Source organism: Balaenoptera acutorostrata, chromosome 18 (genome assembly GCF_949987535.1).
Source record: "Balaenoptera acutorostrata chromosome 18, mBalAcu1.1, whole genome shotgun sequence".
NCBI lineage: Eukaryota > Metazoa > Chordata > Mammalia > Artiodactyla > Balaenopteridae > Balaenoptera > Balaenoptera acutorostrata.
Window position 1 is genome coordinate 1,851,869 of NC_080081.1, and position 24,323 is coordinate 1,876,191.

Below are 24,323 nucleotides of genomic sequence, written 5' to 3' on the forward strand. Positions count from 1 at the left end.
TGATGACGCACACGCACAGGCACGTGACTGTCGCGTGGCTGATGCCCAGTAAACGGCGCCCACGTCCGGAGACTTGGAAGGTCAGGGTGGGCGTCCGGCAGCTCCCGAGGCTGCACTGCCGCCCGCTGCGCACAACTCACCCGTCTGGAGCGTACGCTGCAGTGGCGCTCGGCGTCCACGGTCTGCGTTCCCCAGCACGGCGCCCTCGCAGCCTAGGAAAAGCCCCCGTGTGGCACGCAGCAGCTCCGCTCCCCACCGCTCCCGGTGACCACTAGCCCACCCCGAGTCCGGGGACTCGTGCCTCTGGACGCGTCCCGTCAGTGGAATCACACGATGCGTGGCCTTTGAGTCTGGCTTCTCCCACTTGACGTGTTCAAGATACACCCGCGTGACAGCGCATGCCAGAGCCCCACTCCTTCCACGGCTGAAGGAAGTCCACCACACGGACAGACGTTTCGTTGATCCGTTTCTCTGTTGACGGACGTCTGGGCTGTTCCACGTTTTTGGCTGTTATGTGGAATGCAGCTGTGGACCTTCACGTAGGAGTTTTGTGTGCACGTGTTTCCATCTCCCTTGGACACACTCCTGGGCGTGGCCTGGCTGGGTCAGGTGGTGACTCAAGGCTAACCTTCTGAGGAATGGCCAGACTGTCTTCAGAGCAGCCGCCCCAGTCGCCGTCCCCACCAGGAGTGTAGGCAGCTGGGTCCCCTCCTGGGGACTTCAGACTTCAGATTACCTTGAAGAGGGTTCAAGTGTATTTATCAACGAGCTTCCAGGAAGCGGTGGAGACGGTCACATGTGGCCATGTGAAGGCTGGGTCAGCACAAGAGGCTGAGAAAGCCCAGGGTTGGGGGGTGCGGGGTCACGTTGGGCCCCCCGGGGCGAGGCCAGATGGGATCTGAGGTTTCAAAGGATTGACTCAGGTGGAGACAAGGGAGCAGCGTGGGGACTGCCCTGGGGCTCAGGAGGTCACAGCGGTGCTGGTAGGACCCAAAGAAGAGAAAGGAACCCACTGCCCGGGGACCCCAGGACAACGCGATGCTACTTCCGCCGCCGGGCGGCTATAACCCGAGAGCCGAGCATGCTGTATGGGGAGACCCTGGGGGCATCTCGGGGTGGTGGCCGGTGCCTGGGCTGCCCATGACCTGCCGTCCACTTCCCTGACCAGCCAGGCCTGCGGAGGATGGAGGCTTCACGGGCCACAGGGGGAGCTCCAGCGTGACCTGGGCTAAGGTCTCCCTTTACCAGCCGAGCCCTGTTCTCCTGTGATACAGTTTTAGCTAGAAAGCAAGATGCTTGCTGTCCTGGACCGAGTGGTGTTCCCTTGGGAACCGTGGGAGCTGCCCTGGCTTTTCTAGAACAGGAGAAGCTCTGCTGGGACCCACTGCAGCCTCTGGGGACCCTGCGCGACTCCCCTCCCTGGTTATCGTCAGGGTGGGGTTTAGCTGAGAACCTGCGGCCACACTCAGGCCGGCTTCTGGGAGGGCAGGTACCCCACCCAGGCTGGAGGCGGGGACCAGCCAGCGCCTGTGACAGGCTGAGTCGTTTCCCCCCCAGGAGATGCGTTCAAGTCCTGACCTGAGTACCTGTGAACGTGACGTTGTTTGAAGCTGGGTCTTTGCAGATGTCACTGGGCTAAGATGAGGTCATTGCCATGGCCCTAATCCAAAATGACTGGTGTCCCACCAAGGAGAGAAAACAGACACACGGGGAGAAGGGCGCCGAGAAGACACAGACGGCCACGTGCCAACAGAGGTAGAGCCGGGCACCTCTGGGACGGGCACCACGGGGGCTGGAAGGGGCCAGAAGGGTCCTCCCCCAGTGCCTCCAGAGGGACCCAGGCCCCCCGATAGGCGGGCTCCAGACTTTGGGGCTCAGGACAGTGAGAGAATCAGCCTCTGCTGTCAGGACCCACCCAGCTCATTGTACCTGTCACAGCAGCCTCGGGAAACCAGCACCTGTGTCATCAATTTTGCTGGAACAATAACCGGAGAAGGAAGCCTCCAAACCCGCACACACACCTAACGCGGCTCTTAGGGGACCAAACAAACCCAAGGGCGGTGGCTTAAAGGTGGGTGGGCCTGGGTCGGGCACAGCGGGCCACGCCGCCCAGGGCTGGGGCCCCACGGCCCCGCCATGTGCTCGGCCTCACGGCCAGGACAGAATCTGAGCGGATTCCTCAGCGCTCGCTCCTGCAGGGGTGCCGCGTGCAGGGGCGGCGCCACTTCCCGCCTCCTTCCTGTTAAGCGCCAACCACTTCCCTTTACAAGTAAAATCGAGTTCGTCAAATACCGCATCTAAGGGAGAAATTAGAACGGCGCAACTTCAGCCCCTGCGGAGCCCAGGTGATCAGCATCCAGCCGTGTGTTAGGAAAAGGCAGCCTCGCGTGACCCGCACGCAAGGAAACCTTCAAAAGACCTACGCTGTCCCCATCCTGTCCTGTGGGGCAGTTTTCAGACTGTCCAGCGCCTCCCCCTCCCTCTGGTGGATTTCCAGAAAACACTGGAAACTCCTGGCACCTTCCAATCCAGAAATGAGAGAGGACCATCCTACAGTGATGTAACGTGCAGCCCCTTCACAGGAAGCACTCAGCAAACTGCTGGCGTGTGACCCGCGGAGCGGCGGGTGATGGCCACACGCCTGAATCCTGGGGAGTAATGGTCACCTGTTACTTCTACACGGGCTTCAATTTTCCACAATAAGAAGTCAGACGCCACGCGAGCAGCAGCGGCCAAGCGAAGGGCCTCGTCCAGGACCGGGAGGCCGGGGGGCCAGGGGCACTGGCGGGCTGGCGCGGCTCCTCCCGGGATGGAAGGCGAGCGGCCCGCGTGCCCGCTGCCCTGCCCGCCCCCGTCCTCCCCCAGCCAGCGCGGTGGATCCCTGGGCCCCGGGGAGCAGGGCGGGCGGCAGTCCCATCCACGGCGCCCTGGGAACCTCTGCTGGAGAGAAACCTTGGCGGGTGGGGACGGCAGACTGCGGGCAGGGTTCACTTGCTTTCTAACTACCGCCAGATAAAGGAGAAATTCCGTGATGGGTAGACTGGGGACAAAACGGGCATCACGGGGGCAGGTGGGGAAACGCCAGCACCACCTCCTCCCCCGGCGGCGACTTCATCGTGGAGCCCGTGGCGTCGGTGTGAGCATGTCAGGACACTTCAGGCGGCACTTAAACCTCCCTCCCTCCCTTTCGTGAGGAACTGGAACCGTGAAGCTGGGAAGGACATCACGTCTAACACTCCTCCTAGGAACTTGGCCAGCGCTGTCGAAACGTTAGAGCTCAGAGGAGGGTTCTAGGCCCCGTCACGGGGCTGCAGGTCCTGAGGGGGAGGCGCCAGCTCGCAGCTGCAGGGGCCTGCGGTCTGTCCTCACCAGCCTGCAGGCCAGCCGACCCTGAGGACCGCGCACACGCAGGGACAGACAGACAGACTGGGTTGTCTGCCAAGACACACGTCCACCGCTCGTCTCCCTGAGATCCGACCGAAACGTGACAAACCCTGGTTCCCGAGTTACCCGAACGTTCCCTTAAGCCACGGTGACTGTGACAACCGTGCCACCAGCTCCGTCCTCAGGTCGAGGGTGGAAGCGCTGGGGGAGGAGAAGCACCGGGAACTCTCTGCCCCGCCTCGCCCGCCTGGCTTCTCCCCTGAACACGGGTTTCTGGCCTCCTTAAACGGGGTGGCGTGTAGGGCGAAGGGCAAGGCTGCATCACAGCACGCGACACTCGAGAAGGACCCACAGAACCCAGAGAGCGGCGCTCAGCCATCGAGCCCCACGCTCGGTTTACCGGGACTCCGGGACAGGAGCCGTCGGTCCACGGATGGCAGGCGAAGCGGAGGCCGCGCCTGGCAGCCTTTCCTTCCACTTCCTGCCCCCAAACTTTGTTTTCTATTTGTATTTATCTTCCAGTGTTCCCAAACCCTAGATTTTAAAGGCAAATGTGGTATTTTCCAGTGCCAAAAATTCAAACCAGAATTTTAAGGTATAAAAAAAAATCAAAAGAAAGTGTAAAGGTTAACACACACACGAAAAAAACACATCACAGATAAAGTGACACGTCTGTAACATAAGAAAAATAGTTTAATAATTACAACAATGTAGCATGAGTAGTCAAGGCCAGGACACCGCCTGTGGCATTTCGTGAAGTGTCCCCACAGCTGTCAACGGGGACTCCGCGTGTCCGAGAAATGAGGACGGGGCCGGGGGGGGCATCGGGAGTCCACAGGGGAGGCGCACGCGGGCCGGTACGTCCCACCGCAGAGCGCGTCCCAGGGCCGCGCACGCCTCCAAGCGCTTCCCGTCCCAGGCGAGACAATGGCTTCGTCTCCTCATCCACAAAAGGTGGGAGCAGAGGTGACTCCAGCAGGCAGGGGGCCCCTTCCTGACGTCCCCATCCACCCCCCAGCCCCTCAGAAGGTCACACGGAGAAATGGGTGCAGTCCATTTACGACAGGGCAGGTTTTTAGAAAGAGCTGCTCAGACGCATGCTCTCTGCTCCCTCAAAAGCTTAGTCAAATCTTGGATCCATGGGAAGAAAAGGTAATGCATTACACAAGCATGTCAACGGTCACCCCTTCAGGAGAAGGGGTGCTAAAATCAATAGGTAAGGCAGGTTCTGCAAGAGCCCCATCCCAGGGTGCTGGCGGCAACACTGCCGTCACAAAGTGCTGGAGAGATCAGGTGATGAAGTGGTTCCTGAGTTAGAATTTGCTTGAGACGGCAAACTTCAGTACACTCCAACTGGATTGTTTCCCACTGCAATGTCTTACACATCCTCAAAAGACAGGGCTTACCAAAAATCCCCGAAGACCACCTCTTCTGGCCCCGGCACTAATGAACACAACGCTAAGTACAGGAAGTCGGCAATTCTCGTAACAAGGTCGAGTGTGGGCAGGTCAACGTCGGGCCCCAGGCACACCCGCTGAGCAGGTAACGGCCGAGCCGGGGAGCCCGAGAGTGAGGCCGTGGGCCGAGGACCACAAGGACCGAGCCGCCCAGCTCGGGGACATCAGACAGTCCGATGCAGTGAGAGGGCGCAGCTCACAGAGCCACATCTGGTGCCACGTGGGCATTTCTGAGACGTCTCCGACGCAATGTGCTGGGATTCTGGTTTTTAAAGACACGACACTTGTTCTCTGCAGAAGATTATCTCACTTTAAAAACGGCCTCTTCAGAAGGGCAGGGGGCAGAGCACAGGAACCAGCTGGGCCCGAGGCCGGGCTTCCCGCCCGCCCGGGGCTGCAGAGAGGACAGGCTTCCTCCTCTGTGCCCCCTGCTGTCTGGACGCGGGGGTGGAGGTGGGGCGGGGGGAGGGGCACGTTTTAGCTCCCACTCCTTAGGGGAATCTCAGGCGTATATTGCTTCATTCTTGCTGAAACAGTGGAAACACTGCCTTTTCAGCGAGCATGGAAGGCCTGCCTGCTGCACCCAACGGGAGAGCAGGTTTCGGGGTCAGACCGGCCTCACACAGAAACCCCACCCGCGGGACGGCTCACCCTCGCGGGCTGCGGCGACGTGTAATAAATAACACACTTTATTTACAGGCTCTAGTGAGCTTGCTCTCTCGGGGTAGGACAAAACAGTGCACCTGGCCAAGGTATTAAACCAGCCTACACATCAGGTCCCCCCAGCGGGCCGGACACCCTCCGACGCTCAGGTGTTCAGAAGAAGCGGACGCGTGCACACCTGTCGCTGGACACAGTGGCGGCAGACGCGATTTCTCGGGTTCGGGGCTGAGGCCCAGACCCCCGAGTTCAGCCAGAGTGCCGCACGCCAGTGACTGCGATACTGCTTTACCAGGAGACTCTCCAGCGGGATGAAGGTGTCTCTGCAGGTACGAACAAGGTGAGTTGTCTAGGCAGACTGCAGTGGGAGGCGTTTTCGGAGCACTGCGGTGGCGGAGAACAGAGCAGGCATCTCCCAGGAACACCTGTGCGCTCCCCAGACTCTGCTTCCCACGAGTGCGTGAGCACGCGTCCCAGTGCGCGGGACCAGAGAGGTTAGTGGAGGGGGACTGCAGCACAGCCATCAGCCCCGACACGACAACCACGGATACGCATTCAAAACGGAGCATTTACAGGCAACGTATATGTAACATTTATATATACTCAATCAAAGCCTGAAAGACCAGACGCAGTCACTGCACTTATTGCAAAATGAGGTACTGAGATGTTGAGAGGAAGGTAGCACAGTCCGGCCTCGGCGTCTATACCTCACGCTGGTTCTTCAGGAATACCACGGCCGTGATCAGCTGCAGCTTTTCTACGCACAGAAGGCAAGAGGACTTCCGTGCAGCCCTGCTCTGCGGTCCTGAGAGTCACTCGGTTGTGGTCACGGGGCTCCAGCTTGGTCTCGTAACCGGTCTTCGAGAAAGAACCCAGGACGTCCCTTAGAGGTTGGTCTCATCCCAAGCGGGATCGTTCATGTTCTTTAGAACCTTCCTCACCAGCTTTTCCAGGTCTTTGCGGGCTCTCTGCTCCTCCTCCAGAGATTTCTTCATCTTCTTGTTATCCTGTAAGTGAAGCAGACCACCGGCTATTAACCGCCTTCGGTGCTGAAGCGGACCCCCTCCCCCAGGAGACTTGGGGCCTCACTGGAAGAAATCCTGGGCTGGGACCGCCCTGCGCCGCGGCCAGGGGTGCAGTGACCGGGGCCCCCCAGTGTTTGACGGACGCACAGCTGCTCCTGGGCACCAAGACAAATCACAGACGGAGCAGGCCTAGGGCCCCCACTTATAACTGTGAACAAGAGGATAAGCGAACGGCTGAAAAGAACAAAAGGCACACCTCACGTCCCTCCTACTCCTTCCGCATCTGCGATGACCCATCTACAGAGTTCTATGAGAAGGAGGGCAACAGAGACCGAGTGAGTTAGGAGCCGTCACTCCCCGCACACACAGACGTATGTCGCTGCTGAGAGCCAGGAAGCCCCCGAACGGGGAAGAGGAAGCACGTGGACGGCCGAGGGCAGCTCTGAGCACGTGGCTGGTGCCCCCGCCGCCTGCCCAGCCCAGGCCACGCTGTCCTCAGGCTTCTCCTCGGCCTCCCCTCCTCAGACACCAAAGCCACCGATACAAACAAATGATGCACAAACGCACAAAGTATGCTTGGCTAGTTAGCCAAGTTTAACTGACGTTCTGATGTGACTTCTCAAGAACAAGGACCATGTGTTGCACCAGAAAGTGGCAGAGAACGGTCACAGTGGGGACCTACCAAGCTGTTTAGCTAGATGGAATTTTAGATCTCCTGCCTGATTATGCCAGCAGAATCTGGGATGGTTTATGATGTCAAAAACAGTGCAGTGCAAAGAAAGCCACTTTAAAGATTCACTTCCTGGTCTATCACATTTACGGGAAGACCAGCTGTTGTCCTGCTTCTGCGATCTCAATACTGAGAGTCAGGCTCTCTTTTCCGCATTACTGCGCTTACGGACAGCTGGCCTCACTTCTAACGCCACGTTTTCCTCTCTTCCCCCATTAAAAGGAAGATTAATGACAGACGACGACCCACCTGTCGTAACTCCTGGACTTCATCCTTCAGTGCATACACGGTGTCGACGAGACTCCTAGACAGAAGAGAAGGCGCCCTGAACAAGGACCGGGTCAGAGGGGACGCCCGGAGCCTCCCCGGACGCACGTGCTGCCCACCTGCCCGGCACGCCCAGGCCCTCGGTCCGGGGAGGCCCACTTCTGCGCACAGGGGCGCGGACGCCAGCCAGGAAGTCCACACCCCGGCCCTCCTGGATCCATCCTGAAGCCAGGGCTCCCCCTCCCCCGACAGCCCCCGTCCCCCGCCCGCTTTAAAGCACTGGAATGCAGCTTACTTTTCTTCTATCACTGTCTGACCGTTACTTTTAGTTTCTTCAACTATAATTTTCTCTTCTTCTGGAAGCAAAACTTGTGGCGCAGATTCTTTGCGTGAACCTATCATCATTTAAAACAAAACAAAACACCCTCAGGTAAATACCATGGCAGAACTAAAAAAAGAACTTGACTATACAACACTACTTAATTATTAATATTAAATTCCAGGTGTTAATTCCAGTATGTTAAAAAATACATTTTCTAGATAAAACAGGGAAGGGCAACTTTAAAAAACCCCCTCTACCTCTGTGTACTGAACCCAGCCTTCATGCCTAAAGCATGACACAGGAAAGGCAACATTAGCTTTTTTTTGCAATTTATTAAGCTTCAGTTTCTTAATCTGGACTATGGATCTTTTAAACCCTGAACCTTTCAACAGAAGGTTCTGACCATATTGCCCTGGATATTTTGGAGGAAATATTCGAACTTTTTAGGGATATTCGTATCAACCAAATTTTGTGCCATTTTATTCCAGGAATTTTACAAAGACCCATCGGATCATGCAGTAGACATATACCCACTGTTTATCAAGTCAATGAACTGGCCCTTATGACACGTAACTCCACAGCAACAGCTACCGATGTTACAGCACATGGTTAAGAAAAGTGCAGTTTATTACTTGGTTCTCTTATGAAAACTTTATTTACATTCCCTGGCATATAAACGTTTTTCCAAAAGGAAGTAAACTGTTTACAATATCAGAGAAATGTTTATGTCATTTAACCAAGATCCAGCACAAAAGCTTACCCAGGACAGTGGCCTGATAAACATTTACTGCAAAATAAGTACTTCAGAAATTAACTGGGAAACCCAAACGTTTTGAAAGGTGAAAAACGAGAATCCAATCTTATTTAAGGGTGCAAGGAAGAAAATAAAACTTTTTAAAAGGTTATACTATACAGCACTAACATATATCATTTATATTTTTGTAAAATTACATCAGATGCACATTCGAGGAAGGACAGAACCCACCACAGACCCACTGCGACTGGTGTGATAAACGCAGCTTCTCTCCGTTAAAATACACGTGACGTTGGCTATACGCTCATTAATCACAGAGATGGCGGTTCAGCTTGCTTGATCTTGTTTTTTTTCTGCTTTACCCTTAGTTTGCCCTCCCAAAGGTCTGTCACATTGTAAGATGGCACTTGTGCATCCTCACGTCGTGGGGACATTCCGTATAACACACGTTTTCAGGACAGGACTTAATAAGGTTTCACCAGTGTTTTACTGCAAGCTTACACTCCTCTGAACAGAACAGGGCTGATGATTACTGTCAAAGCCTGATGACAAGAGACTCATTCGATGCTCCTGACATCCAGAGAGCACGTCCGTCACCCCCAGGGCAGCTCATGACATGGAGAGGAGGACCGCTGTTTACCGGCCCCGGGGGCCTTCCCACATGCCCCCTGCATCTGCAGGGCCCAGCTCCATCCCCGCCCCACAGGCTGGGAAGGCTGCTTGGATGCCGATCTCCCTCCTCCTTTGCTGTCTCAGGCAGAGGAAGCTTCAGCTCTGGGAGGGCAAGGACAACTCCATGTTACACAGTACGAACTTCTAGACACATAAATAGGTACCTTACACCAGTAAAGGAAGGGCTTTATGCGTCCTGAGCAGAACTTCGTATTATAATCACAGGCAGTACTTAGAATTCTGTCACAAGCCGTAACGAGCTGGCGTATCGGAGCATATCTGTACTTAAGTTTGTCGATTACTGTTTCAAAGACGACCCTCCGCTAGTGCCTTCGTGTTCACACCGAGGTGCCGGCCCTGTAGCTGCAGCTCTGGCTGGTGCCCGGCTCACACCGCACCCAGCACAGTGACCCGCGCGGCCGGGGGGTGACTTCTCAGACAGAAGGCGACGTCTCTCACGACATGGGCCCACAGAGGGACACACCCTGAAAGCCTTCGTCACGCTGACAGCCATCGGCTGCTCCGGGGCCTCCGTGCGGGGCTGCGGGCACGGCGTCTCCCAGGCCTTTCTCAGTAAACAGGAAGTGCTTCTGGGACGTCTGGGCCACGTGGGAAAGTGCTGCTTAAGAAGGAAACGCGCACGTGAAACACACGACGGAGGAAGCAGAGGGACGCTGCCAGGTTAAGAATTCTGAAGGTCGAGAAATTCCTGTGCTTCCAACACAAACGCAAATGCTACCCGTGTTTTTATCAGGAAAAGTGAACTCAGGTTATTTTCCTTAAAAACAGACAAGGATTCCTAAAGATTCAGAGGTGTGGACCACACGGACGGACAGTGAAGGGCCCCACTTAGTTTTCCCTGTAAAGAGAAGCAGGCAGGTGACGTCAGACCACTTAGCTCCTGAGGGTTCCTGCTGTTACCTGCTTTGCGCCCAGACGCTGCTGTGTTACAGCCAGATCAAGAGCTACCCGTGGTGTATCTGTCACGTTCAGTTTGTAATACAACATTTCTTCACGTGAACTAGCCAATGAGACAACAGGTTGGAAATGTTTTCTTACGTAACAGTGCTTTAGGAAGACTAAATTCCACGTATCTCAATTACTTTTGCATCTTCTAGCTTCCTAGGCAACCTATTTACATTACGTGTTTGCAGCAGTAAATTCTTCAAATAACACATAAAATAGAATCACGAGGGATGTCCACTCTGTGAAGCGCGGGTCGGAGCACAGCAGGCTGTCGTGCAGAGGCCGGGGCTGCAGGGGCTCACCCTCACGGGTCTGTGGGTCTCGATAAACTCAGGCCTGTCACCGATCCGCAGAGCCTCGATTCCACCACCCGTAAGAGAGAACAACAAAACCAACCACCTCTGCAGAGCTGTTCTGGGGATTAGTTTAAAAGTTGTATCTTACAGATATCTTTTACCAGATGAATGCGTAAATATAAAAGCCTTACACTCCACTATGCGATGTGACTGAATCAGGGGAACTAATAAACGTGTGGGAACTGGTTCAAGAGCTGCACAAGCAAGAAAGACGTTGTTCTTATTTTTGCCAATACACTTAAAGCACACAAGGAGGTGACAAATGTAAGTATGAGAATGTTACGTTACAGACAGGATGTACTAACTGCTGGGTTCCTGAAACGTGCCACGGTGAAAAATGTCATTTATGGATTTGATGGTGAGCCAGGAGGCCTGTAAAGGAAGATTATTTATCAGCCTGAATAGAAATCCATGGGCCTCCTATTTCAACATAACATATTTTTGTAAAACGACTGAAAAAAATTGATAGTCTTTCAGTAAAACAACAAAGGAATATTCTCCAGCCAGGTTTATAAGTAAGTTGACTATTTCTATAAGAACAAAGTTCTAGAGAGCAGGTAGATTTAACAAGCTCTCTCAAAGACCATTTTAGCATTTTTAAAGATACCACAGCACATTTCCTCTGAATTGGCTAGGTTGGAAAAATCATTTAACAGCAGAATTACCAGAGACTGCTCTCTCACTTTCTTTAGAACCCTCTAAAAGGGGCCGAGACACAGGTGCGTGTGCTCACGGAAGCTCCAGCACACTCGAAACCCTGTACTAAACACAAAGCTCTGTGCTTCCGAGAGATAACTGGGATTCCGCAGCATGCAATTCTGGAAAACTCTGAATGCTGCAGCCACTTCCTGGAGATTCACAGTGCGCATTTAGCACGCTTAGGGTTTTCAGTAAAAATACCCATTTAACTCGAATTCAGCATTTCCTAAATTTGTCTGAGTGCTGAACTTTCTTCCCCCCCATCATCAATATTAACATTTTGCAGTTTTCTGGTTAACAGTTTGAGGAGTGGACTGGCCTATAATCCCGCCTGTGTCTATGAATACACACACACACGTGCGCGCGCACACACACACACACACACACACACACACACGAGTGCTGGTTGGCTTTGTTGTTGTTCAGGATGGGGGTGAATACAATGAAATAATAATCATTAGCGCCAACCCAGCCGCCAACGCCCGCTGACAAGGATGCGGCAGTTCCGCACTGCCGCCAGAAGGGGCCGCTCTGTGCCCTCAGCTGGAGATGGTGCAGGTGCTGGGGGGCCATGAGCTCACTCAGATGTGTGACCCAGAAGCTGGAGACACGTTCAGAACCCTGTCCCCTAAAACAGTCACAGGTCCCCAGAGGACTGTGGACCTTAGGTTGAGAAACACAGATGGATGCAGCACTCCCACCTCCCGGACAGAGGACCTGCCCAGGCAGCAAGGAGAGGGCCTCGACGCAGGGTGCCGTCGTGGTGGTCAGGCCGCCACCTGGTGCCCCATCAGATGGCCTGCGGCTCTCAGACCCAGGGCGCGTGTGGTGCGTCTGCCCCCGCGAGGGGGTCGGCCTGCACTGAGAGCCTAAAAACAGGGTCGGTCTGTCAGAAGAGAACATCTGCTTATCTAGCCAGCGGTGCAGCACATTTGTAGCAAAATTCACATGACTTCTTAAATTCCTAATCTTTCTAAAATCTGCATCTAATTATACTCAACAGAAACTGAAGTAACTTTCAGAATGAAACAAAATGTTACATTTTAAAAAAAATCTACTTAGTAAAATCTCTCTGAAAGGCCACTTTGTTATTTATGGCTATGATAAGCTTCTAATTCACTTTTCTTAAAAATCAAAAACAAAAACACGAGGACCCTCTTTAGAGAGTGATGTGCATTTGTTTATCGTTTGCACCTTGTCCTGGCCCCATACCTGCCACAGGTACTTGTTTTCCTTTTGTTCTGCTTTTCCTAGTCAGCTGGACATGCACTTTACCAAACAAAAATTAAAAACTGACCTCAGTCTCGGTAAGAAACATTCAAGTCGGGGCTTTTTTCCGTTTATGCACACGTCCCCACCTCCATCAAAAAAGAGAGAACTCTTCTTTCTGAAGACAAACGTCCCAGTGATTGAAAACTTGTTTTAAAAAAAATTCGAGGGAAACAGATGAAATAAAAATATACAAAGAGTCACCTTGCATCGTCCAGAACACACTTAACCTAAGAAAGTGCAAGCTTTGCCATCAAGGCAGATAAAAGGTGTTCTACTGCCCGGCCTTCCTGTGGAAGAGGTTACATTCAAACAGCAAGCGTTAAACTGCAAACTCTGCTACTCCCTCCGCCCCACATATTATTTAACAAATATTAAAAGCCACAGGCTAGCAAATGCAAAATTTATTTCAACTGTACATAACAGATGTCTTTTTTTTTAATAAATAAAACAAACACTTCATTGCCATATGCAACCACAAACAATATGCATACTGTACAGTACAATGCAACATTCAGGTACACATCCCACTGAGTCTCAAACGGCAGTCACCCAATGAAAATGGCTTTCCCGTTCACAGATAAAAAGCACAATATATAGATTTTTTTCAAGGTCTTATACCACTATATACAAATCACTGTGTTTTCGCAATTTTATGCAAAACACATAATTAATATAGCTTATATACTTGTGGCAAGTGTCAATTCAATGGGAACACCGTTTAGGCCATTTGCAAAAGCGCCTGGTAATGGCTTAAACCTACCTTCTAGTTCAGATTCTTCACCCTTTCATTGTAATACTAACTGCACACATAGACATTACAGAATTGCATAAATGTAAGGTACTATTTCAGCGTGACTGAAGTTCCACAGAAGGAGAAACACTGGCCTTGGGATGCCACAGCACTACTGCCACATGAGAACTGTTTGCAAGCCAGCGGCACTAATACTTCCAACCAGGTCACAAGAGCTAATGGTGCCAGACATCAGAACAAATCCAAACAAACAAACAGCCAGGTTGTTATTCTGCAGTGATCTTAGCATCAACAAAAAAATCATCGTCAAAATGGCTTTAACTGGCACAAAAAGGAATGATGAGAAAATGTCAAAACTTTGGTGTATAGAGTATCAACGAAAATGTCTCATCAGGACAACCCAAATGACACTTGGTGTTAAAGAGGAACCCAAGTGCAGCAGCTGTGGTGCACACGGCACGTGACACGACAACCCAAACTCACTAAGGCATGGGTGAGGCGTGTAAGCCAACACACGTTATCACCGTCTCCAAGCAAACAAAAGACCCTCTACTGTGAGTATCAGAAAAGCTGCAATGTGTTACTTGATGTGATATAAAGTAAAACAAGACGCTTCTAAATTCATCGCAGGATATTAAGTATGTGAACCTTGGAGTGATCATATTTCTCCCACAGTCCCATTTGCTATTTGGCTGAATGTACAGAAACCCCTCTCTACCACGGGTGAATACCGGGCTCCGACTAATATTAAAAGATTGCTCCTCAACTTTCTTATTCATACTAATTGATAGAAAAATAGGAAACCTCCAGATGGCATAAGCAGTTCACTAGCTACTTGGGAACAGACAGACACTTGGATTTCCTGGTTTTCCTAACCACCTCCCCGCACGCAGCTCTGAGGGTGGCGGCTCCCTGAACAATGGGGGCCCTCCTGCCGGGAGGGATCGAGGGCGCCTCGGGCTGTGAGCAGGGGGACCGGCTCCCCGACACCGGGCGGAGCACAGCAGAGCCGCCCTGTGCGAACAAGGTCAGAACGCTGAACGCGTGGGTTTGGCGGCGGAGGTGTGGCGGGAGCAGAGGGTCACAGCCACCCTGAAGGGAGGAGAAAAGGTTACGCCCGGTTATCACGGCGTCTCGTTTTCTGAAGCTGCTTTCAAGGAGTCCTTAACACACAGCCTCCGGTCCCACTTGCACACCAAGCCAGGCGTGCGCGGGAGGGACCCCGCTCTCCTCCCCAGTGTGGACCGGGTGTGGACCGAGTGCTACCACCGAATGCAACAGGGCACGTTCAGTTCTTTCTGAAGCAGAAATCGGTCTGAGGGAGGGCAGTGAGGTCTCCTTACAACCACTCCCAGGGAAGCGGGGGAGTCCCTCCAAATCTGAGACGTTCTTGCAAGTGAGTTACGTGGCAACTCAGCACGTTTTCGGGCGACTTGCAACCGCAACCCCGTTACGATCAAGAGTGAGGGTGACGTTCCACCGGGTGCCGCCAGGGGAGTCTCGCGGCAGCTGCTGCTGAGAAGGGGCAACGCGCCCGTCACGGGCAGCGAGCTCGGGTGTGGGTGCCGGGGGCACCGCCCGCTGGGGTCGGCACACCGACCGCCCCGACACAGCCTGAGCCGCGCGCGCGGGGACTGGGCTTTAACCCTTGGCTGCGGCGGCACAGGCTCGCCACGTGCCTTTCAAGGGAAACTCCTCCACCTAAGGAAAGTCTGGCACGGCGGCGCGGGGGGGCCCAGGCCGCGGGGAAGCGGGGCTGCGGAGCCAGCCGCCTGTGGTGTGCGGACTCGCCCCTCGCGCTCCTGCCGGCCGGGCCCCCCCCGCGCCGCCACAACGACAGAGGCTGCTCGCGGCGCCCCGGGCCCTGGGGCAGCCTGGCACCCGGCCGTCTGATCTGGACTCGGCGCTCTCGAGGCACGGGTCTTCTTCTCATCTCTCCACAGCTACTGGGTCGCCGCGTCCAGTACACACACAAAATTACATCCCTGTACGGAAGGCCAGAGTCTCCTCCGTGTCGCTGGCACTTAGATCACAAACCTGTGTGGTTTCAGTATAAAATACAAAAGTGTTCGTACGGCTGTATCTAAAAAGAAATGAGACAGTTGCTACACTGAGAATAAAAAACCAAACCATTTGGAGACACAAAGCCACCACTGCCCGCTGAGAAAGGACCCTCGGGTGCAGGCTGTGTGGGCACCGTCTCCTTCAACAGTCAGTAACTTGAGTGGATACTCCAAATGGCAATTAAACCGCCACAAAGTACAATGGGAAATATCAGAAACGCTCTCAAAAGTTGTTAAAATATCACATAAAAGAGACAAGAAACAGCAAGAAAACATCTAAGAAAAGCAGGCTGCGGTACAACAAGCATTGTTAAGAAAAGCTCAGAAGTGCATTAGTTCTGGTGAGAGATATATGAGCAACAGCTCTTACGAGATGTAGAACCCATCCTGTAACTATGGGCTGTCCATATACTGTCATAGTCAGAGTCTTCCGAGAGGTCTGAAGGCTCCAAACGAGAAAGGCTGCTGCGACGACCCAGGGAGTCTAGACTTGACTGGTCGTCATCAGCCAAGACGTGATTATGCATCAGGTCAGTGCCTTGCCATGCTAAGACGGGGTGGGGGTGGGAGTGGGACGACAGGGGGTGGGGGGACAGGCAGAGGTGGGTGAGCAGGAGGACGGCAGGAAGAGCCACAACCAAAAACATGGAAACAAAAGCAAAAGGTGATGGGAAGAGAAGGGAAAGAGAAAATATTGTTAAAAAACGGCAACAATGTTCATTTCTCCTTATTTATGGCTGGGTTTTATTTACAAACTTATTAATTAGCACAACCCTTAGAATAAAACTAGATCAACTATTATTTAAACAAACCTAGGTCACGAGTCTGTTTCCAAATTGTTCCTTTTTAAAGCTACTGCTATTAAGCCCTCAATTACGAAATCTTTTACAAATTAAGCCCATGTTCACAAGAAAATTCTAAAGATATCTGACAAGTAACCAATTCTGCTACACATTCGATTAACAAACAGTCTCATTTGAGACACTTGTGAAAGGAACCATTTATGTGTTTAATGCGGATATACTGAATGCAAAATACTTTCCAAGGATTTCTGATGGACTTCTTCAGCTATCTCTTCGCCAGACTCTAAATCACCAGAAGCCATCTTAACAATGGGGGTCTAAACTTACCTTGTCCCACTGCAGTGACTGAGAAAACTTCAGACGGAGAACAGGGTTTCACAGGCCCCTTCCCCCTCGCTCCCCTTTCCCGCCACCCCAGGGCGCTCACCCCCACTCAGCCAGGGGAACGGACATGGCGGGGAGACACGTCTGCTCAAATGCCATCAACCCGGACGCAGGCGCAGGCCCTCCCGCTGCCATGAAGGGAGACGTGAACAGGGAAGGCCCCTGTATCAAAAGCAGGACGTCAGAAGGAAGCGGGCACAAAACGGGAGAAGGGGTGTGAACCCGTGCGTGGCCAGGCGGCTGCGAGCGGGGCGTGCAGGCTGGAACGGGCCCGCGGAGGGGCCGGAGGACACACACGCTTGACGGGAACCAGGGATGGCTCAGCACAGCAGCCATGGGCTCCGTCCTGTTCCTGCTCCGGGCGAAGTTAAACCCATCCCCAAACCAAAGCGAGAGCGAGCAGGGGGCTGGGCTGCGCTTCCTCGACTACATCCCTACGGCCCCTGGGCAGGAAGTCAAGTACTGAAGACGTCTGGGTGATGAAGCCTCCTTGGCATCCAAACGTATACGGAACAGAACTGAGCTTTAGGTGAGATATATCGTCCCAACTGTTTTGACTGTGCATTTAATATGGACAGAGCTGCTCTGGGGTCAGATGCACCTGACCCCATCTCTAGATTCTTAGGTACTCTACCCGTCCAGCATAAAGGATCCATTTCCCCATCCTACCTGTTCCTGAGAACGTTCAGTTTAAGGTCATCTATGACCGTATGACCTCTGAGGCCCCGGAGTGGTTAGCCCATAATATCAGTTAAAATCAAAAACCACTGTAGTGTCCAATGCTTTTCTTGCATAGCAGAAGTGGAAACACATAACACAGGCAACGTGATGAGACCTGCACACACCAGGGCCACAGCAGAGCAGGGCCCCGTCTCCTGGATGAGGCAACGCAGCTCACACAAAAGCTCACACAAAGCTCACATCACCTGGTCCGTTCACCTGAGATGGCCCGGTTAAAATCTCATTTCAAACAGTTGAAGTGGAGATGAATAATTTTTTAAAAATCTCAAATTCAAAACCCAAAAACAATGGTCACATATAGCCTATTACCTAAAAACACAATCTCTTATCAAATACAGGAAACTGTAATATCGTAAATGACAAATTAACTGCTCCGTCACCTGTAGGCCCTTCCATTGTTCTCCTGCTCTGCTGACTAGTCACGACAAACAGGCGTCTTCACCAGACGGAGGACGGACCGAAAGTCCTAACATCATGGGTGGGACACGTAAAATACTAGCCATAAAGAAGTTTCTAGATCATCTGCAGATTTAGCCGGGGTTAATCCCGTTGGCCCTGTCCTCATACCTGTAGTCATCTTTAACAAAAGCTCAAGCGGTTGAAAATTCCTCTGTCCACCTTTTCTTTTTCTCCCCATCACTGGTTTACACCAGACATGACACTGAGTTGAACCACCACATTGCAGGTGGTGCCAATGAAGTGAGTTGAGCAATTTGCCAAAAGTCAAGGTGGAAAGGAAACCAAAAACACAAAATCTAACAGAAACCAGTTTTCATGCCAGAAGTAATATATGTCATCCAGTTCGAAAGAAAGGGAGGGAGGGGGAGGGAAGCTCAGCCCCTTTTCCCCTGGACAAACCACATCATGACTACATCTGCTGCAACCATCCTGCACTCCACTCTCAAATGCCGGGGAAGTTTCAAAAAAAAAAGAGCCCATCTTTTTAGTGTTCTCACAACAGATTAAAATTTTTTTCACATCAGACATTATGCATAAGATGCAGGTAAACTCAGTGGTACTGAGATCTACCCGATAAACTCACTGGTGTCTACTTCAAAAATTTTTAAGTGCAATCATTTTTTAAAAGGGGGAGAGGGCTAAAGGAACTCTTACCCTAGGCTTATAGTTTTGACAACAATTCTAAGAAGCACCCTCCCCAAATTCCACTACCACACCATAGTTTAAACAGCTTCAACAACTGAGCTGAACAAGTCTCCCGCTGTCTTCCAATCCGAGAGAGCTTTATAAACTCTGGCAGTGCCCTACACTTCCAGGTTTCCCAGCGGAACCTTCTCTAGAAACCAGTTGCTTTACTGACAGCTCAGACCCCTTCCCTTGACTGAGGGACGCCGGGCCAGGCCCCGGAAGCGCCCTCACCGGGGACCATGCCCACGAGCCTGCCCAGGGCCCACAGCTGTGTCCTTCAAGTCGTGATTTTAAGCAAAACAAGCCACCAGAGCCCCAGCGGGCTCCTACGACACTTACTCGAGTTGAGCGTCTGCCGCGTCTTGGCGCTGGTGCAGTAAGCCTCGATGACCTTCAGAATCTGGGCATCCTCCTCCAGCGCAGCCGTGCCTGCAAGGGACACACGGCCCGTCACAACCCAGAAGTAACACGTACAGTTAACCGGACAAACACAGATCATCAACTCAACCAACGATGGTGACAACTAACAGTCCCTCCTTTTGTTTTCTCGCCAGATAAACGTTCTCCGATCTTCACAAGATAGTTATATTCAGAAGGATTTTTATTTTTTTCTAAGTATTTTTTTATCTGCAACATATCTGGCAAAGGGCTAATATCCTAAATATACATATAAGTTGTCTTACTAACCCACAAGAAAGATAGCATCCCCCATCCTGAAAATGAAAAAAGGCAAGAAACAGCAACAAACAATTCACAAGAGAACAGTCAGAGAGTAAAAATGTTCCTTCTCACCAAGAAAAGAAGTGAAAATTAAAACTAAATATCATGTCTTCACATGTCAGCCTGACAAAAATCAGGATGCCTGAGAATTCTCAGTGTGGATGCGGATATCGGAAAGGAAAAGTTCCCTCCGTCCTCATCTGGGAGGGGGAGCGAAGACAGGTATGACCCCCTGGCGAGGCCGTTTGACCCCACTTATCCAAGGCCTCAAAGCGAGCACCTCCTCCGACCCACAAGTTCCTACTCGAGAGTTAATCCAGGACGCTCCAGAGCGCTCCCTGAAACTGGGCTCCAGACCCGGCTTCCTCTGCACTCGGAGGCCACGTGCGCGGAGGAGGCAGCCCGCAGAGCACGAGCACCTAAAGGTCCTGGTACTGGGCGCAGACCCTCACACCCCGCGTAGTTCATACCATCGTGTGGTTCAACTCTGCTTTCCGTTTTCTAGATTTTTCTGCATCTTCTAAGATATTACTTAGAATATATTTTTAAAGGCTCAGCTACTCTAACAAAGAAATGTGGGAAGAACGGAAGACTGAACTATCTGTAGCAGTATCAGAAAGTCCCCACACCATCTTATGATATCGACACACACAGGCAGGCCGCATGCTCGCTCCTAAGAGTCAGGGTCAGCACAGAAGCTGAGGAGCGACTGAAAAACTGACTTACATTCCACTAGCTGGGACGGGTCGTTTAACAGGTTTCCGTAAGAACAGCATTTAACTAGTCTCGCTCCAGCACACGCCGGGAGCTAAGGCCCACAGGCGGGCCAGGCCGCTCCCCTCTGCCAGCGGGAGGGGGGCGCACAAGTGACGCTGCCCGTCCCGCTGAGGCAACCAGACGGCCGTCTTCAGACACGGGTCGGCACGTGAAGCGCAGCGCCCGCGCACAGCACAAGGCGCTCGGCGAGCGCTGGGGTGAAGGTCCGCCGGGCCTGGCTCAGAGCTGCGCACGCGGGGCTGGCGTCCGCCCCCGGCCGGACCCTCTGCACAGGCGGACCCTCCGCACGGGGGCGCTCGGCCTCCCCCGCTCCATCAGGTGTCCCGCAGGTGCGCTCACCAGCTGAGGAAGTGACCGAGTGACCGCAGGACAGCAGGACGAGCGGGGCTGCGGCAGGGGACGTCAGGTGGCCCGGGCGGAGGGAGCTCACCCGGGAGCAGCCTCCGGGCCATCCCTGCGCCCACTTCCCCAGGGTCACCATGACCCTCGCCAAGGACAGGTGGGGGGGGGGGGAGGCCCACTTGCAGCCACTGCACCAAGCCGCCTCCCTCGGGGTGACGCCGGCTACTCGGCTCCTGTCTAAAAGCCTTCTTCTGGAAGTGAATCCCCAAAGGCTCCCCAGTGGGTGTGGGCAAAAGGAGCAAAGGTCCAGGAAGTCACAGGGCCCCGTGGCAGTTCTCGGGGCGGGGGGAGCTGCAGAGGCGGCCCCGCTGCGCGGGACAGAGGGCAGGAGGCACAGCCCCCACCCGCCCCCCAGGCAGGGCTTCCCGCAGCGCCAGGCGGGGCTCCAGCCACCGGCCCGCAGAACCCCTCCCGCCTGCCACACCGGGACGGGCCGGACGCGGAGAGCGAGCGGGCCAGCGCCGGGTCGCTCTCGCCACGTATCCACGTGGGAGGCCGAGGAGCCGGAGCTGCCGTCCACGCCGCCTATGGCATCTCAGGAGTCCTCACTGAGCATGGGGTTCCCCCGAGCACACTTTCGGTCCCACGGCGGAGACCCGCAGCCGCCGCCCAGGCAGGGTGACCCCGGGTAGAGGGGCCCTGCACAGAGGCCCACCCAGGGGAGGCCCACCCAGGGGAGGCTGGGCGGGTCCTGCGGACCCGCACCTTCCCTGCTCGCGGGGTCGGTGCTGAGGCGGCCTGTCGCTGCCCCACTCCAGCTACGTCCTTTAAAGGGGACCCTCGGCTGGGCCCTGGCTTCTGCGTGCGGCCCTGGCAAGCCCGCCGAGAGCCCCGCGTCCTCGCAGCTACTCACTTTTCCTCAGCGCGAACTCCTCGTCCGAAGGCTTCCGCTCAGGCTTGCGCTTGGGGAGCAGCTTTTTCATGGTCTTGGGACTCTTGCTGAGATCCTAGGAAAGCAAGGGGGGAAAGGCTGACAGACCCCGAAGGCAGGAGCTTCCGCCGGTCGGCGAGGAGGGCCGCCGGGAAGGTGTGAAGCAGTGAGCGCTCCGGCGCCGCGGGCCCCCTGCTCCCCTCGGACTCGGATCGCTCTCTGCCAGCTGCTGAGCAGCATCTACAGTCAACAGGGCGCAGACCCTGGTAAGAACCCTCGTGTCACCTGGATCCAGTGGCACCGGGACCACAGCCACGCCTGGCTCGGAAAGGCCAGCTGGCCAAGGCCCGCACAGCGAGCTGCGCGCTGCTAATTCTGGGGCAGGCCCCCCTGCTGCGGCCAACCAGCGAGAGAGGGGGAACTAAGGCTACTGTAAATGCAACTCCTTTAGGGAAGCATCTGAAGCCTCAAGGGAGAAGAAAAGGGACTAAAAGCGGCCCAGGGGCTCGAGGGCAGAGGCGCGCAGGAGACAGAGCCCCGGCTGGCCGGCTGCGGCGCGTTCCCACCAGCCAGAGCTACGCTCACCGCCTCAGGGTCTACCCCTCCCCCCCCCCCCCCCCCCCCGGACACAGCGCCCGAAACCCCCCGCGAAGGGGAAGGTGGAAGACAGAGCAGGCCCAAGCCCAGCGCGGCGGGCAAGGTTTTGACTGTCAAGCGTATCCTGAATTTTCATGTCAGAAAAGGCTAACTTCTGCATCGTTTAAATTATATAAACCACTGGTGAACCTTACGATGAGAATCCAAGATTCGGAACGTGACTCGTGCTATGGGATGGATCAGACTGAAAAGCAGAGAGAACAGAGCCTGAGTTTTAAAGGTATCTCTTCAAAATCTTCCCCGTGAAAATGAAAGTGTAAAGGCTTCTGAAAACGCAGCAGAAATCCGTCCCTGAAGAGGTGCACCCAGCGCGTGCCCTGTGGCCCCCCTGAGTCCTGGGGACGGAGGCGAAGCCGGGCACAGCGCCCACTCGGCGGTGCTCCGTCCGGCCTCCGTCTGTGCCCACTTCCCAGCAGGCGGTCTGCGTGCTCAGCGCCCTGGACTGCTCACGGCCACACCCCCCCATGCCCTCCTCTCCCTCCCCGCCCCGCGCTCCCCCCCCAGCAGTGAGGGCACCAGGGCTTGCCCACACGCCTGCAACACGGACATCAGCACTCTTCCAGGAGCTGCCAGGGCGAAGAACGCCCCGAGCTGGGCGCAGGGACACCCGCCAGGTACACGTCACAGAAACCAAACTTCATTAACAGAAACATAAAGGATTAACTATAACTTAGGCTGTACTCTTCTAGAGATCTTAAAACACCTAGGGTTGCCAGCAAGCACGGAGGGGGTGTCTGCTCCAGGGCCTCTGCAAATGCAGCCTCGTGGACACGCAAAGGCTCACACCACGCTCACAGCCAGGCCACGCCCACCACACTCACAGCCACGCCTACGGTAACCGAACTCCACCCACACTCATCATTTCGCACAGTCACCAGCTTCCTCAAGGGCAGATATTCCGGGACCCTACTTCTCGAGCCCCTTCCCCTTCTCATCAGGGCAGAGAGGGAACAGCAGACACGTGCAAACACTGTCCGAGTGGAGGAGAGCGGGTCCGCTGTGACCACGCCACGAGGAGCGCTGCCTTCCCCCCCCCTTGCCCGTGAACGTGACCAGACGCAGGGTGCCCGGGCAAGAGCTCCAGCCTGAAGAGGGTCACCAGGTGTGGCAGAGCGGCACGCACACAGGGAGACCCGTCACAACCAAGTTCAAAGCTCTTCCAGCGCGAGGCCGGGAGGCCCAGGCGAAGCCCCCCGGCTCCGTGGCCTCCGGGCAAAGGGAACGGAGGCCACGTGAGCAGAGAAACAGCTCCCCCGTGACGGGCACAGAGAGGGCCGCACCCTGAGGGCCTCCCCAGGGCTCCCGGGATCACAGGCAGGGGTAACAAGAGAATGAGGCGAACCCTTCACGGTTCTGAAGAAGCTTATCGGCTTTATGCCACAGACAGAAACACAGGATGGTCCACACTTCTGAATTCACCGGACTGAAGCAGGGAACGGCCGAAGTAACACGCCCAGCCGTCAAGTCAGGGCTCACCTCCTTGTAGCAGAGAGCAGCTGAGGGCCGGAGAGGGGGTGCGGGTCGCAGGCAGCTCAGGCTCCAGGGCTTGGGGGTCTTCGGAGGCTCCAGGGGCCCCCAGTTGATGGTGGTGTGCGGAGTGCCGTGGTGGGAGGGGTGAGGCAGCGTGTGGTAGGCGGGCGTCAGCGGCACGGGCTTGCTGTCCGCATGCTTGCTGGACGGGGTGATGGAGTGGGAGGGGAGCTGCCCGGGGAACAGGGCGGGAGAGAGCAGAGACACCGTTCAGCGTCAGGAGAAGCTGGAGCAAACACCCCCAGCCCACCAAGGCGCTCCCACTGGGACCGCCCCAGCTTGTGAGCATTGCTCCTGACTCTCCACGTGCTCAGTTTCTGGGCGTCTCGGGTTGAGCGGGGAGCCGCCGTCCCGCGCGCTGCTCCAGGCCGCGGCTGAGCTGGGGTCAGGAAGCAGCAAGGCGCTGGGGGTCCAGACCCGGAAATTCCACCCACCACCTTTAACTGCCATGGTGTCACGTTTGCAAAAACGTATTTCATTTAGTACAGATACCAGAACTGTATGACAGAACGGGCATTCCCTGCACTGAGAATGTGATTATGGGGAGGGAATGATTACCTCCCCAGCGGTATTACTCACTGCCTGGTGATTCAGGGGTGGGCAAAACTAGGGCCTGATCCCTGTTTTTGTTTAAAAAAAAAAGAGATGCTCCTGGGACACAGTCAGGCCTATTCCTGTCAGTGGCTGCTTTTGTATTACAAAAGCAAAATATAATTATAACAGAGATCATATTGCCTAAAAACCTCCCAAATATTTATTGTCTTTTTATAGAAAAATTTTGCCAATCCCTGGGATAAAACATTTTCTCAGAAAAATCAGCTTTAATCAAAACAAAGTTATATAAATCTAATTTCTCAGAAGGACCTTATTAATAGGGTTTATATTCCTAGAAAACCCAAAAGTATTCCATCACA

The 24,323-nt window shown here is 54.2% G+C and overlaps 1 protein-coding gene across 8 annotated transcripts in view; it reads right to left on the reverse strand.

Moving 5' to 3' along the window:
- Positions 1 to 4,059: 4,059 nt before the first annotated feature.
- The window catches only part of ARHGEF7 (Rho guanine nucleotide exchange factor 7), a 126,242-nt gene continuing 105,978 nt past the window's right edge, over positions 4,060 to 24,323 (reverse strand). For 5 of the 8 annotated variants that reach the window (XM_057532530.1, XM_057532532.1, XM_057532527.1 and 2 more), the window contains 7 exons: positions 23,356 to 23,580; positions 21,205 to 21,298; positions 18,792 to 18,881; positions 15,749 to 15,925; positions 7,819 to 7,918; positions 7,506 to 7,560; positions 4,060 to 6,508 (listed from right to left, as the gene is read on the reverse strand). In XM_057532530.1, coding sequence (XP_057388513.1) covers positions 6,386 to 6,508; positions 7,506 to 7,560; positions 7,819 to 7,918; positions 15,749 to 15,925; positions 18,792 to 18,881; positions 21,205 to 21,298; positions 23,356 to 23,580 — 864 coding nt within the window. In that variant the 3' untranslated portion in view covers positions 4,060 to 6,385. Of the gene's footprint in view, positions 6,509 to 7,505; positions 7,561 to 7,818; positions 7,919 to 10,691; positions 15,353 to 15,748; positions 15,926 to 18,791; positions 18,882 to 21,204; positions 21,299 to 23,355; positions 23,581 to 24,323 lie in introns of those variants that run through there. The other 3 variants (XM_057532528.1, XM_057532529.1, XM_057532531.1) reach the window with 2 other exon arrangements.